This window comes from Protopterus annectens, chromosome 6.part0 (assembly GCF_019279795.1).
Source record: "Protopterus annectens isolate FY-2018-M chromosome 6.part0, PAN1.0, whole genome shotgun sequence".
Taxonomy (NCBI): domain Eukaryota; kingdom Metazoa; phylum Chordata; order Ceratodontiformes; family Protopteridae; genus Protopterus; species Protopterus annectens.
The window spans coordinates 434,782,601-434,797,345 of NC_056737.1; the positions used below are offsets into that span (position 1 = coordinate 434,782,601).

A 14,745-nucleotide genomic window follows, 5' to 3' on the forward strand; every position below is an offset into this window, starting at 1 on the left:
CTAAAATTTATTATTAAACATGTTTGAAAACTTTTAAAACTGGAGATTCAAGATATCACAATGTTGGCCATGGAGATTGGGACAATGCACAGGCATTTTTTAGTTCTTAGCGTTCAGCCTTCAGTTTTTAGCTACATGTATTTTATTATGTCTTTTTAGATAAGCAGTTCCTTTTCACCCAATATGGTGTGGTTTTAATTAAAGCAGAATGAGTGAGGAGGGTCATGTGATTGCTTGATTTAGTATTTAACATCTGTTAATTAAGCACAAAGCACTCTGTACTTTGAAGAAGCTCGGTATTGACTGAGCGAAAGCGCTTGTTTCATATTGTGTTTACCAGTTTTAAGTGGATTAAAGGCTTTGTTTCAACAACGACTCTTGCTGTGTTTGCAAGTTCCGGGTCCTGTTACTGCTGGACATTTTTTGGATTCTTGGTTTTTGCCTTTTACTTACTTCGTATGTTTGAAAATGTAACATCATTAAAAGTTTTAAATTGTTGATTAAAGTCATATTTAATTCTGTTTTTTAACTGTTAGTATGCTAAGACAGAAAAAGGAAACTACAGAGAGAATTTATCACTAACTGTATAAAAATATATTGTACAAAACATGCAAGGGCAGTGTTTATGTATGTTAACATTTAACTACTGTGAACTTTCAGAAGCTCTGTCCCTGGAATACTGTCTACTTTTAGCTCCACGCCTGTCCCGCTCTCACATCTAGAATAGAGTGTAGTCTGTCATCTTAACTATACTATTCACTTCTGCAGATAGCTGTCTACCAGCCCTTGTCCACATACTAGGCAAGTCAGTTTGTGATGCTCTCCCCCGCCGTCCATCTGGCTCCTTCTGCATTTCTTGCTGCAAATGTAACCTGGCTTGTCTGGGTTGTAGTCCAAGCATTATTCCATTCTTTATGCCACAGAACTGAAATATTATGCAGTATTTCTGCTAGAGTCATGCTGCCAAACTGACTAAATCTTCACAGTTTTTATGACTGGATAGTTATCTGTGAGTTGCTTTATTTGAATTGCATCAGGTTTTAATATGCTTTATGATACAGCACTGAAGTAAAAGTTGAAGTTTGTATTTTTATGAGGAGAAAAAATACAACAGATTTGCTGTAGGCTAAAGTAAACACCCGATGCTTATTTTGTAAGGTTTTGAGCATTTTATGTTAGTACTTTGTGAATAGCTTAAAACAGTCCCTTACAAAACACAGTTGACAACTACTGTGTTAGTAAATGCAGTATAATTATTCATTAGTTCTTCCTTCAGGCTGTGTATAAACTTTCATGTGTTTAGTTGTTATTAAAAGTGCTGTGAAAGCAGCAGCTGATCAAAGTGTTGCTTTCTTATCTAAAATATGTACTTACATTAAATGAAGATAATTTGCTGTAGATGAACTTTTTGGAGGTGATTTCAGATCTATAGGAGAATTATGTTTCTTGAGGTCAGGCAGGATGCAAACAGTATTTATACCCATTTGTCCAATTTCACAGCCTGCTTCCTGAATTGATGTACTATATCTATGTATAATTTGACCAAAGAAGTCAATCAGAAGGCAGTTCTTGTTGCATAGCTTGTTTATTGAATTGGTGTTTTATGCTATTATTTTCTAGTGTCTGTAAGGCACCTTTATTTGGTGTCTGTTTTTTTTTTTTTTTTTTTGTATTTTGTGGAATTTGTGTTCTTTGTATTGTTACATTTATTTTTAGTCTTAAGAAGAGTTTAGTCCATTTTTCATGTACATTTGCAGTCAGCACAAAATGCTGCTGCTGCTGATTTAATGTGGGCATAAAATTGTTTATGCAGCTCCAAGCAGGTTCTGCTAGTAACCAGTTGGTTAGAGCACTCCACTGAATTGAATTAGTGAAAATGTAGCTCAACAGAAAATTCAACAATAAAAGGTGAAGAAGAACCACCAGTTATAGTTACTGTTTTATAATACTTTTACACTGTAATGTCTTTGTAAACATCATCTGGTGATTAAGATAGACGTGATTGCTGTGCAGAATGGCCTTTGTTTATTTATTTTCTTAATTCTTGTCTTAGCTTCTTCAAGGCAAAATGGCTGACATGTACACACGGTTAACATCCTGCAGACAGTATGTATATAATGTGGCAAAGGCCTGTGACAAGGGGCATTACAGTGCAAAGGTAGGTACAGATAGTTTTTGTAAAGTCTAGCATTTGAGTGTATGTATAAAAAACTCAACATTATTACTTTCATTGCTGTAATCCTCATTTTATTTTATTTACTTGCATATCACAAAGATCAGCCTGTTAAAGTAACTAAAGGCAAAAAAACAAATAGTGTAACAGAGGTATAGTATATTCTGTAGGATTCCTTTCAAAACAACTTAATATATGAAAACGTATATTCTTGAAATTAGTTCTTACAGTAGTAATATCGCTGCAAAAAGGTAATGGAATATCTGAATTTTTTAGTAAAAAGGACCAGTTTCAAACATTAGTTTGACTTCCTTTTCTTTCCCCAATGCCGATTTGAATAAATTCATGGTAGAGCTCAAAATGTATTTATGATGCACCTTTTATATTAAATAGTAACATACTCAGGCATTTAGTCATTTTCTGTAATAGTTGTTTCAAAACAGAGTACAGAGTGCAATGGTTTGTAGCATAAGAAAATAAGGAAAGTTTTGTTCTTACCCTAAGAACTGACTGGTGTAAGATTTTCATTTTTGTGTATAACCTTTCCAATTTCACAAAATAAATAAATATATGCATGCCAAAAATCGATAACAAGGAAACATTACCCAGTAGGATTTTAATCTCAACATGTAGTCCTATCTACACACACTGTAAACATTTGCATGCACACCTTATAAATGTGCTCCTTGAATGGCATATGACTCAACCCATTCTGTGATTTAACAAGTTTGATCAAATTGTCTTTCTAAAATGTGAAATAACCTTTGTTTTACTTCGCTTGCATGCCCAAGACAGTATCTTGTTTAAAGTTTTGTGGCTGGGTTTTGATTACTGTAGAATGAGTATAAAACAATGTCAGCAAAATAGGTAGTTATTTTTGAATTAAAATTCAAGATCACTGAGCATATTTATAATTACTAAAAAGAAGAGAAGGGCCAAGTAATGAATATCAGGGAACCCCACCATGGGATAGAACAGAAGCAGAAAATGTAGAGCCAGTTTGGGCACAGTATTGTGTGTTAATTATATAGGATTGGCACTAGTCTTTCTGAAGTGCCATGTCAGATGCTCTGGACATGTCTGTGGGCAGGCTGCAACATGTTTCAGATCAGCTAAGGGTTTCATAATCCAATCAGGTAATGCCATACTGGCAGTTTGTTTAGGATCAGGCTTAAAAATTTCATGTTGTTACATTACTAGCTTAGTATTCATCTGAAAGTAATATGACTGTTGTTAGCTTATCAAACACCTTTCAAATTCACACAGGGCTGATGTACAATCCAGACCATTAGCTCATTCTTTTTCTTTTTTGCCTTTTATTGTATTTTCCCTTTAGTGTGTATCCTTCACTTAAGTTGGAGCACTTACTCAGGGTTCTCTTATAGCATTTCTTTAGCATCTGGGACTTTATGCAGTGAGAGCTGGCTATTTTGTTGGCCAGCAGTAGCTGTTTGTATGGCGTTTTAATATAATAAGTTAGGTACAGTAAAGTGTGAGCCTCTGCTGAAGGCCTGTGGACTTAACTGTGCACTAATGCAAGCCTTCGGCCATGATAAGAACCACGCTGTTCTTAAGGCAGCAGTGCTTCCTTTTCTTGAGCTGGTTCTGTTTAAAACCACTCCCATACCAAGATTGTTTTGTGCAGTAGTCAGCTTTTTTTAATTATTGTTGTATTTGTTTAACAGTCACTGTGTTGATTTTGCTGGTTTTATACATCTTATTGCTGCATGTCTTTTGAATTTATGTATAATATAGTGTAGTGCAGCACTTAGGATGAGACACTGAATGAAACCGATACTGACAGTGCTGTTAAATTTCAAGTGGCTGATGTATGCAACATAATCTCCCAGATTATCAGGATTCCTTCTTGTTCAGATAGCACAGGTGAGTAACACATCAGGTGCACAGGTATTGTACCCCAGCATCATGCCTTGTAGTGGCAGTTTCTGTTTGTTCCTGAGTTCAATGACTAGCTTCAGTCATCTTCATTCATATTTTAAGTGCTTATTTTCTAAGCACTTTACAAGTATCTATCATTGTACAGTAGTAAAGATGAATACCACTAAGTTTTGATTTAAGCACTTGGGCTTCAAAGGTTTGTGGTCTGTACTCTTGCAGCAGAAGAGGTAGCTTACACCCTTCTGAATTGGCAATTGCTGGTTTGAAGATTTATTGTGCATGTTGCTATAAAAGTGTCCTAGTTTTGGTTTAAGATCTTGGGCTCTAGGCCAGTTGTTTTACATTAAGAAGGTTTGTGGTCTACACTCGTGGAGGGGAGGGTAGCCTCCGCTCTTCTGAGCTAGAAATTGCTAGTGAAGGCTTATTTTGTCTATTATTCTAAAAGTGCCTTGGTTCTGGTTTAAGCATTTAGGCTCCAAGTCTTCTAAAGCTAAGTACCCCGTTTGGGATCCTTTTTTCTTGCTCTAACCGATGTCAGAAAATGTTAACAATTGTCTTGCCTGTGGAAAGCAAATACCACACAGAGATTTTCATTCTTACTGCATCACCTGTTTAGGCCCAGACCACTACGTACCTCGCTGTCGGTTTTGTACTTTGTTCAATGCCAGAACCATCCATCGTCGGGCTCTCATTGTTGCTAAATTCTTTCGCTCACAATCTTCATGTTCCGAAATGGCTTCAGTAAGCCATCCGATTACTGATATTCTGAAAAAACTTAAGGATAAAGACAGAGATAGACCGCATAGGTCCAAAGCTGCCAGCGACGCTTCCGCTAAGCTAGTCGCTAGTTCACCGGTACTCAGTGAGGCGCTTTCACAATCCCTGATGCCCGCTTCTATGGATTCACAGTCCTCTATCAAGACCCATTCGTAGTCCGGCATGCCACTTGACTCTTCTTCGACTATGGAACCTGCGGATGTCTCTACCTTGGATGGGTCCGGAGCCGCTCTGCAGGCATCAGCTTCTGAGGCAATTTTTCGCAATACCGATGTTAGACTCAAACCAACGACTTATTTTTTAATCTAAAACTACTGAGTTTCTCAGGCTTAGAGTATGAGCTACACCTAGAAAACTGACAACCAAAGCACATGCACATCCTCCCATGCCTCAAAGACAAATGCTTAGAATGGCTGAAGACCTTATTACGCTGACTAGGGGAAGCCCTTCCCTGCTAAGAGAAAATAGACCTGTCCCCTGCAGCTTCAACAGACCAGGAGTCCGAGGTATCTGATTATGAAGACATGCCCTTATATGCTTATGAGGATTCAGATGCAGAGGAATCCATTCCCTCTTCTTCCTCTCCAGAGGATTTTTCTTTTGGTGAAACCTTACATACCTTAAGAGAGCATTTCCACTGGGAATACCAAGACTATCTCCAGTCCAAAAAGACTCAGCGAATTCCTAGATTTGCCACAGCACAGGCCTTTAGCTATACCCCCTGTCCTGGAGGTGGTTGATGATGTTTTCATGGAATCCAGTCTTACTCCTGATACTTTACCCACTGCCCCTAGGAAACCAGACAGGTACTACAGAGTACCTGACACTCACAAATTTCTTTTCAAGAATCCTACTGCTGACCCAGAGATTATTTCCCAGGGGCCTAAAAGTATCAAGGCAACTACAGCCAAGAATCCCACCCCTTCAGACAGGGATTCCAGAGCTTTGGACAGATTGGGTAAAAAGGTATATACCTCTGCTACTCTTGCTATTAGGGCATTAAATTGCCAGTTTCACATGCTGAAGTACCAGCAACATATTATGGAGCTTATTAAACAAAAAACGACAACCTTTGCAGACTGTGCAGAAAATAAGTAATTGCAGGAGCTTATGCACTCTGCAAGCGAAGTCAGCAAGCATACTTTGCAATGTGGCTTTGACGCCCTAGAGGCATCTTGCCAGGCAGCAGTCACTGGTTCTATACTGAGAAGACATGCTTGGCTAAAGGAGCAGACCTTACCAGACTATGTCAAATCAAAGTTACTAGACATTCCTTTGAACAAGGACAGTTTGTTTGGCACCAAAGCAGAAGAGGTTCTTAAAAAGATGGAAGAAAAAGTTAAGTCTATGCAGACTGTTAAAGAATTCTTACAAGTACAACCCCCTAGATTCAGCAGGCACTGCCCTTCCAAACCCTGGTGCTTTCTAGCCCCCTCCAAGCCATTTCAAACCAGACCCAGGGGAAACAGACCACCCAGATTACAGTCTCAGGGTATGCATAGATCTAAGCAATGGAGTGCCCCCACCCCCAAAGCAGGGAGTGGTAAGCCACCTCCATATGGAAAAAAATCACAATGACTTCCCCACTCCTCTCCCCACCTCTGCCCAGTTGCTTGTGCCCCTAGGAGGAAAACTTGCCCTTCATGCAAAGAGCTGGATGTCCATCACACAAGACTGGTGGGTACTCAACATTGTATCTCAGGGTACAAATTTTACTTCCACTCACTGCCAACCCCAAAGAGGGTTCCCAGATCTTCCTCCAAACCAGTGGGCAGAGGCTCAAAACCAAGTTATATCCCTGCTGTCCATCAGAGCTATTCAGCCGGTTCCTGTGGAACAGATAGGTCAAGGATTCTATTCCAGACCTTCCTGGTACCCAGTCTTGGTGCCCAATCCTGGATCTTTCAATCTTAACACCTTCCTGGTGGTACCAAAATTCAGAATGTTTACCCTGCAACAGCTCCTACCCATGCTAGCCAAGGATGCCTGGTTAGTGACCCTAGACTTAAAAGAAGCCTATCTGCACATCCCTGTAAGGGAGTCTTGCAGGAAGTATCTTCGTTTCAGGGCTGAATCAATGCCCTATCAGTTCTCTGCACTTCCCTTTGGCTTATCCACTGTGCCAAGAGTATTCACAAAATGTTTGGCTCCAGCCATTGCATACTGCAGGCAGAGAAAAATCCAAATTTACCCATACTTAGACGACTGCCTGATTCAGGTGGACAGTCAGGAATTGCTGTTGCAGCACCTGACATTTGTAAAAATACCTCACTTCCCAGGGGGGTCCACCATCAACAAGAAGAAATCAAAACTGGTACCCAGTCAAAGGATTTTATACCTGGGAGCAAGCTTGGACACAACATCCCAGATGGCATTCCTCACTTCAGAAAAACAAGTCTGTCTGACAGCCTACTTCAAGCAGATGGCCATCAGAACCCAGCTATCCTCAAGAAAAATTCTGCAGGCCCTAGGGTTCATGGCCTCATGTATACTGGTAATTCCATATGCAAGACTGCATATGAGGAAACTTTAATGGTACATAAAAAGCCTTTCTTTGGTGCCAACATTCTCAGGACCTGGAAACAGTCATTCCTATCATTCCCTGTCTAAGGACAGAGTTTCTTAGGTGGGCAGAAGCATGCAACCTCAACAAGGGACTGCCCTTTACTCAACCCCAAGCCGCCCAGACCCTAACCACAGATGCATCAGACTATGCCTGGGGAGCACATTTGGACGGAAAATGCATTCAGGGACACTGGAGCCCAAGCTAATATCTGCACATCAACCAAAAAGAGATGCTAGCTGTGCAGCAAGCCCTGACAGCTTTCAGAACCCTAATCTCTCCAGGTCACCTGCTAATAGAAACAGACAACACCACAGTTATGTGGTACATCAACAAGCAGGGGGGAACTCATTCTTACCCACTCTGCTTCATCAGCAAGCAGGGGGGAACTCATTCTTACCCACTCTGCAGGCTAGCCATGGCCCTGTGGCACAAGGCCTTGGACATGCACGTCCATCTGCAAGCTCAATTCCTTCCAGGCAAGCAAATCTCCCTGGCAGACGACTTAAGCAGAAATCTCCTAGACCCACATGAGTGGCAATTAGAGCCCAGCACCTTCAACCTTCTGATTCAGAAATGGGGGACCCCAGAGGTGTATCTCTTTGCCTCCCCCTACAATCACCAGCTCAGCAAAATCTGCACCAGAACACCTCACGACAGGGCCTGGAAACTGGATGCCCTATCCTTCCAGTGAATAAATCTCTCAATCTATGCCTTTCCCTCTCTGCCCCTTCTCTCAAGAGTATTGCTCAAGATAAGACTGGACAGACCAAGGACAATTCTGATTGCCCCAGACTGGCCACGCCAGCACTGGTACACACTCCTGCGCAGCCTGTCATCAGTGCCACCCTGGCACCTACACCAGAACCCAACCCTGCTCTCTCAGTAGGGTGGACAGATCTTGCACCCACAACTGCAAACCCTAAATCTTGCAGCCTGGCCTATTCCTTTAATTCTTCCCCAGTAACCAGCCTAAACAAGCAGGTGCTGGACGTCATCCTTGAAGCCAGAAGATACAGAACAAGGAAATCCTATGCTGATAAGTGGAAAAGGTACTGCTCCTCGGTTCAGTCCAAACTCTGCCCTCACTGCCTTTGATCCTGGATTACTTAGCAGATCTACTCCACAGAGGCCTATCCTTCTCCATTAAGATGCATGCCTCTGCCATTTTGGCTCATTACAGCACTGAACCACCTCTTTTCTCTCACCCTCTTATCAAGCAATTCCTCAGAGGAGCTAACAACTTAAGGCCTCCAAGGAGAGCACCCACCCCTGCTTTGGGACCTTAACTTTGTACTGGAAAATCTCACACTACCTCCCTTTGAGCCTGCAGCTTCAGCAGAGTTAAAATTCCTCTCTTGGAAAACAGCCTTGCTTGTGGCCGTCACTTCAGCTAGAAGAGTGTCTGAGCTACAAGCACTTATGGCTGTGGAACACTTCGTTATTTTCCATGCCGACAGGGTTTCCCTCAGGACTAACCCTTCCTTTATGCCTAAAGTGGTGTCCAGTGTGGCTCTAAACCAATCTATCCATTTGCCAACTTTCTTCCCTAACCCTCAAAATAAAGGGGAAAGGATCCTGCACTCCTTGGACGTGCACAGACAGCTCAGATTTTGTCTTGATAGGACTAAGGGACTAAGCCCTTCAGGAGATCTGACCAGTTACTCGTCAGCTTTGCACCAGGGGCAGAGGACAAGACCATTTCAAAGCAAAGAAAACAGATAGGCCGCCAAGGTGTCCAGAAACTCAGTAGTACTTTTGTACCTGTTGCAAATTGTACTTTCGTACCAAAGAAACGAGCCGATAATCCACTGGTTAAAAAACAGAATTTATTTCCACAAACAGAAAGCTGGTAAGCGCTTTTGTCCTGAACCACAGAACTTCATCAGACAAATGACGTCAAATACAATACATCTTTTTATACTCTAATTAATTAAAAAAAATATAGTTCTAGTTACGTCCCCTTAAAGGAATATTCCTATTAATGTGAAAAAAACATTACTGTAGACACTGTCAATACATAACCTAATAGCAGCCACCAGAAATTATGTGTGTATATATATATATATATATATATATATATATATATATATATATGAATCCAATATATGTGTGCCTTTTTATATATTATATATTTTATATTTGTATATATCATATATTTATCATATATTTGGAGTATTTAATCATGTTTATTATTTTAATGTATAAGAATAATTTATTATAGGTTTTAAGTTGTACATATATACATGAATACATTGGATTCATATATATATATATATATATATATATATATATATATATATATATATATATATATATACACATACCTACATAATTTTTGGTGGCTGCTATTAGGTTATGGCGGCCTATCTGTGCTCTTCGCAACAGTTTTTTTTCTGTGTTTTTGGCCATTTCAAAGCAAACAATTTCCAAATAGATAGCACACTGCATCCATTTCTAATAGAAGCACCATGGGAAACCAGCCCCTCAGTGGGTCAGAACACATTCCATTACGGCAACTTCTACCTCTACAGCATTCCTCAGGGGAGTCCCTACCGGGGACATCCTGGAAGCTGCTACCTGGAGTTCTGTACACACCTTCACAAAACATTACCACCTGCCTATCTTTTCAAATTCCAAGGCGGGTTTTGCAACTGCAGTCCTGCAGGGCATATTAGCCAGCCGCAATTCTTCTTGGTTGCCTCCACCCTTCTTCAGATTTGGGAATCAACCCAAGTATGATGACTGCAACAGTGAAACACAAAGAACATAATACAGTTGTGTACATTTAGAAAATCGTCGCACAAGCCATATGCAGTGTGCTTTAAATCTAGCCAACACGTCCAGTTCAGTACAATGATGCTTTCTTTATTCAGACAAACAAGAAGGTATAAGCGCTTTTGTTCCAAAAATAAAAGCAGGAACTTCATCAGATACAAGGAAATTAAGGAAGTAAACTGTTTTAAATAGGAAATCTTACATGACATCACTTCCTAGATTAGTGACAACCACTCCCAAGTCTGAAACAGTCTTCTGGAACAGAAGTCTGAAACACTACATATAAATGTTTCAGCACAAAACAGTATAAATATCAAAATATAAAAATGTATGAAAATACATATAAAAACTGATTGTGCAAATGTCAACACCCTAAACTATGTATTATAAACACAAGAATAAATATGTAAATATGAGTATATATAAAAATGCTTTTAAGATGCTTTTGAAAAAAATATGTGTGTATATAAAAACATATAAGTAAAATATGCATACAGTTAAAAATCCATTAGGAACAAATTAATACATTTCATGTACATATACATATAACAGGTATGAAGGCCATAAAAAAAAAAAAAAAAAAAAAACTTTTTTGTACCATATCCATATCTAAAGGGAATGTTTCACCTCTCAAGAGCCCTCAATTTAATTAGACTGCTTATGAAAAGGCTGTCATTTAAGCCTGGCCAATGAGTGGCATCAAGTCGTAATTGCCATAGCAACTCGGCTTTTTCGAGCAAATATGGCCAGGCTGCCCCCCTATTATGTCTTTTTTGGACTTCAAGTACTACAAATTTGAACCGTCACTCATGTGTCTAGCGAGTGCATTCACTTCACTAGCATCCATTATATTCCTAAGGTGCTCGCTGGTCCTATTTTTAAGCTTGCGTTCCATCTTCCCCACATTAAAAAACATGGTCAAAAGAAACATAAAGCACAGTAGACCACTCTTTCACTTAAACACCTACACCTCTCGGGTATTTTTATTTTTGTTCTATTAATTTCAAATTCACTGACTTCCAAAATGAAAGAGTAAAATTTACATGACCCGCACTTAATCATCTGACCCTTCCTATAGAGTCCATCATTATTACGTTTGAAAATGTTCTTCAAGTTAGGGCCCTTCTTGAAAACTCACACAGGTTTTTCTCCTAAGATTTAAAAAAATTCTCTGTCACTACTCAACAAATTCCAATTCTTACACAGAATATCTTTAATAGTGTATGCGTCATTTGAGAAGACAGTTGGAAAAACTTGTGTAGTAATTAGTTACTTCAGACCCAGAGGAATGGTGCCTCCCTGTATATTTACTGGTTATGGACAATTGTTTGGTCATTCCCAACAGTGTCCGTTACTGTTTCAGTTATGATCAGCCCAGTCAAATCGGGATGGTCAGTATTAGGGGTGCCCAAAATTGGTGCAAAATACCCACATTGTCTTTTCTCACTAACCTCATTCATGATGTTGTCAATTAAATTGGGTGATAACCTCTTCTCAAGAACATTTCCTTCAGGTTAAGGCATTCTCTGGTGAAACCTATCCAAGTTGTCACCATTCATGCTGCATGCACAAATTGGCCCTTAATTGCATGTTTCTGAGTGAATGGGTGGCAGCTGTCGAAATGCAGAAAACTATTGGTATATGTTTCTTTTCAGAAAATGTCAGCCACAAATATCTGTTGTTCCAGGTCTTTCTTTAACAGAACATCAAGATAGGAAATTTCACATGCATTAACACTATATGTGAACCTCAAAATGAGGTTGAGTTGTTAATATAATTAATGAATTCAGCAATTTGGTCTCTAGGGCCTTCACATAAAATAAACATGTCATCCAAATACCTCATGTAAATATGACAGAATCGGAAATATGTTGTTTCAAAGTACGTTTTTCCCATTCCAGCATGACGATATTGGCGTACAGCCCCCCACATGCTGAACCCATAGCATCCCCTTGTGTTTGTCAATAATACTGATTGTCGAACAAGATAAAGTTGCTTCTCAGCACCATATCCAAAATCTGTTCGTACATATTGATTTTGTCCTGGGGTGTTCCCTTAGAAAGCAAATAATCACAAATCCATTCCTCCTCGATGGAATGTGGGATGACAGAATATAAATCTACTACATCAATTGTAATAAATGAAAAGTCAGACCAAACAAGTATTATTGATTTTCCTTAAGAAGTCCCAGGAATCAGTACATAAGTGGGGTTCATCCAAAAGTAACTTCTTCAGTTCATTATCCAGAAATTTGGCTAAGGGGTGCATGATTGATTTCCTGGCATCAACAATGGGACGCATGGGTGGTTGTTGAATGTTTTATGGAGTTTCGACAAACCAAAAATTGTGGGTGTAATTGGAAATTCCATTTACAGATAGTGTAGTTTGTGGATAGAAATGAGACCATCAATAAATAAGTCCTGGATGTACCCCCTTATTCTGTTGTATGTGCCATTTAACTTATTTAAGGAACTTTCACAGTAAGTATCTGTCTCCAAGATGGATTTAATTTTGTTGATAAAGTCATCAGTTCTCATAATGACAACCCCACCCCTATATCTGGTTTCATTATTCTGATGCCATATAGTTGTTTTAAACTGTTAAGCTCATCTCTCTCTTCTTTAGTTAAATTACTGCTGAAACTATTGTTTCTAAACCTGTTACCCAGATTTCTAATATCAAGTTCACAAATTGTCTCAAAGGATGCTAAAATAGAATGGGTGGGGGAATGGTAAGAGCTGGATACCTTGCGTGGTTGACGTACCTGTTCTACCCCTTGAAAGAAAACCTGTAAATTCAGTTTCCTCACATAAAGTTTTAAATCAACCAGTGTATTCACAGTGTTGACTAGGAACAAACATAAAACCTTTTACCAAGAGGTCACAAGTAGTTACATTCAAGGAAATGTCAGTATAATTATAAACTTTAAAGTCTCCAGTACTGTTATGGTCAATATGTAAAGTTGGGGAACTTTCCCCTCGGACAATGTCAGGTATAGACTGTGATGAAATATCAGTCTCTGTTGTCTCCTCCCCCTCCATGGATGATAGTTGTCATCGCAATCAGTTTTTATATGTATTTTTATATATTTTTATATTTTGATATTTATACTGTTTTGTGCTGAAACATGTATGTGTTGTGTTTCAGACTTCTGTTCCAGAAGACTGTTTCAGACTTGGGAGTGGTTTTCACTAATACAGGAAGTGATGTCATGTAAGATTTCCTATTTAAAACAGTTTACTTCCTTAATTTTTTTGTATCTGATGAAGTTCCTGCTTTTATTTTTGGAATGAAAGCCCTTATAACTTCGTGTTTGTCTGAATAAAGAAAGCATCCTTGTACTGAATTGGACGTATTGGCTTGATTTAAAGCACACATTGGAATATTTCAGGGCTCACTGGCTCTCATTGTCTGCATACTGTTTGTGCGACGAATTTCTTGGTGGTTTGTGCATTTTTTCAGTTTTTACTAGTATTTTGGATTGTCACAGCAGATGGAGGCGGAGCAACAAAACCCTGGACTGGATTCCAATCATGAAAATGAATCTACGCAAATTCGAAGCAGGTTGGGTGAGCTTACTGTTCTTATCCAACAGCTTAATCAACGGATGGAATGCCTGGAGCAATTTTCACTTTCGCAGATGTCACTTCACCGTTTTCCAAGTACGTCTACACGATGTACATCCACTGAGGGCATCGGAAACCTGAATATTAACAGCAGCGTTTTGGCAGCACATCTGAGTTCCGGACCTTCATTAAACACCACTTGGGCCATTGTGAATGCAAACGGAACTGCAACAAGCACTGTCTCTAATAATGTAAGTGTTAACAACAAACAGTCTGTCTGGTTTAAAAGTAATTCATGTTTTATTCAGAACCGGAGTACAGTGACTGAGTCTCTTAATGACAGGCTTTCTGATTTAGATCTTATTTTACTGAAAATTAAAAAATTACAGATGGGCAATGCATACTTTAGTGAGTGCATTCAGTTAAATATAGTTCCCAAAGGCCTGCGTGTCTGGCATTTCCCGACTGGACTAGATGCTAATTCTGGTTTCCACAATGAACTTTTGGCCTTTTTTGATAAATGGGGTCTAGAATACATGGAAATGGTAAAACACAATGAAATGAGTATTGTTGAACTGAGTCAGGAAGTAAAGGCTTTGGATGAACTTATTACTAATGACCCTGGGTTCAGCACTAACAGGATTTTCAGTTCTGTTGATGAACAAATGACTGTTATCAAAAACAGAAAAATTAAAAAGCTCATCAGGGATGAGAGAGAGACTATGCCAACCATGTGGCTTACCCACCCCCACCCCCCTCACAAGAATGGCATCTAAAGAAACCCCCACATCAAACCAGTGAAGTTGCAGCTAACATGGACATTGAAATTGATTCAATGGATGAACATTTTTTAGGGAAAGAAAACTTTCCCCAGTTAAGACTGTCAGAATGCCTCATGAATCAGGGGGGTACAAACTTTCAGAACAATCATTTTCAAGCCCCTGCACAGAGAGGCAATGGCCGAGTGAACAGGGAAAACAACTATCATC

General features: G+C 39.4%; 1 protein-coding gene across 1 annotated transcript in view; it reads left to right on the top strand.

Moving 5' to 3' along the window:
- Positions 1–14,745, top strand: part of IVD (isovaleryl-CoA dehydrogenase) — a 1,038,753-nt gene that overhangs the window by 816,856 nt on the left and 207,152 nt on the right. Inside the window, exon 10 of the mRNA XM_044073537.1 lies at positions 2,054–2,158. Within this exon, the coding sequence (XP_043929472.1) occupies positions 2,054–2,158 (105 nt within the window). The remainder of the gene's footprint in view (positions 1–2,053; positions 2,159–14,745) is intronic.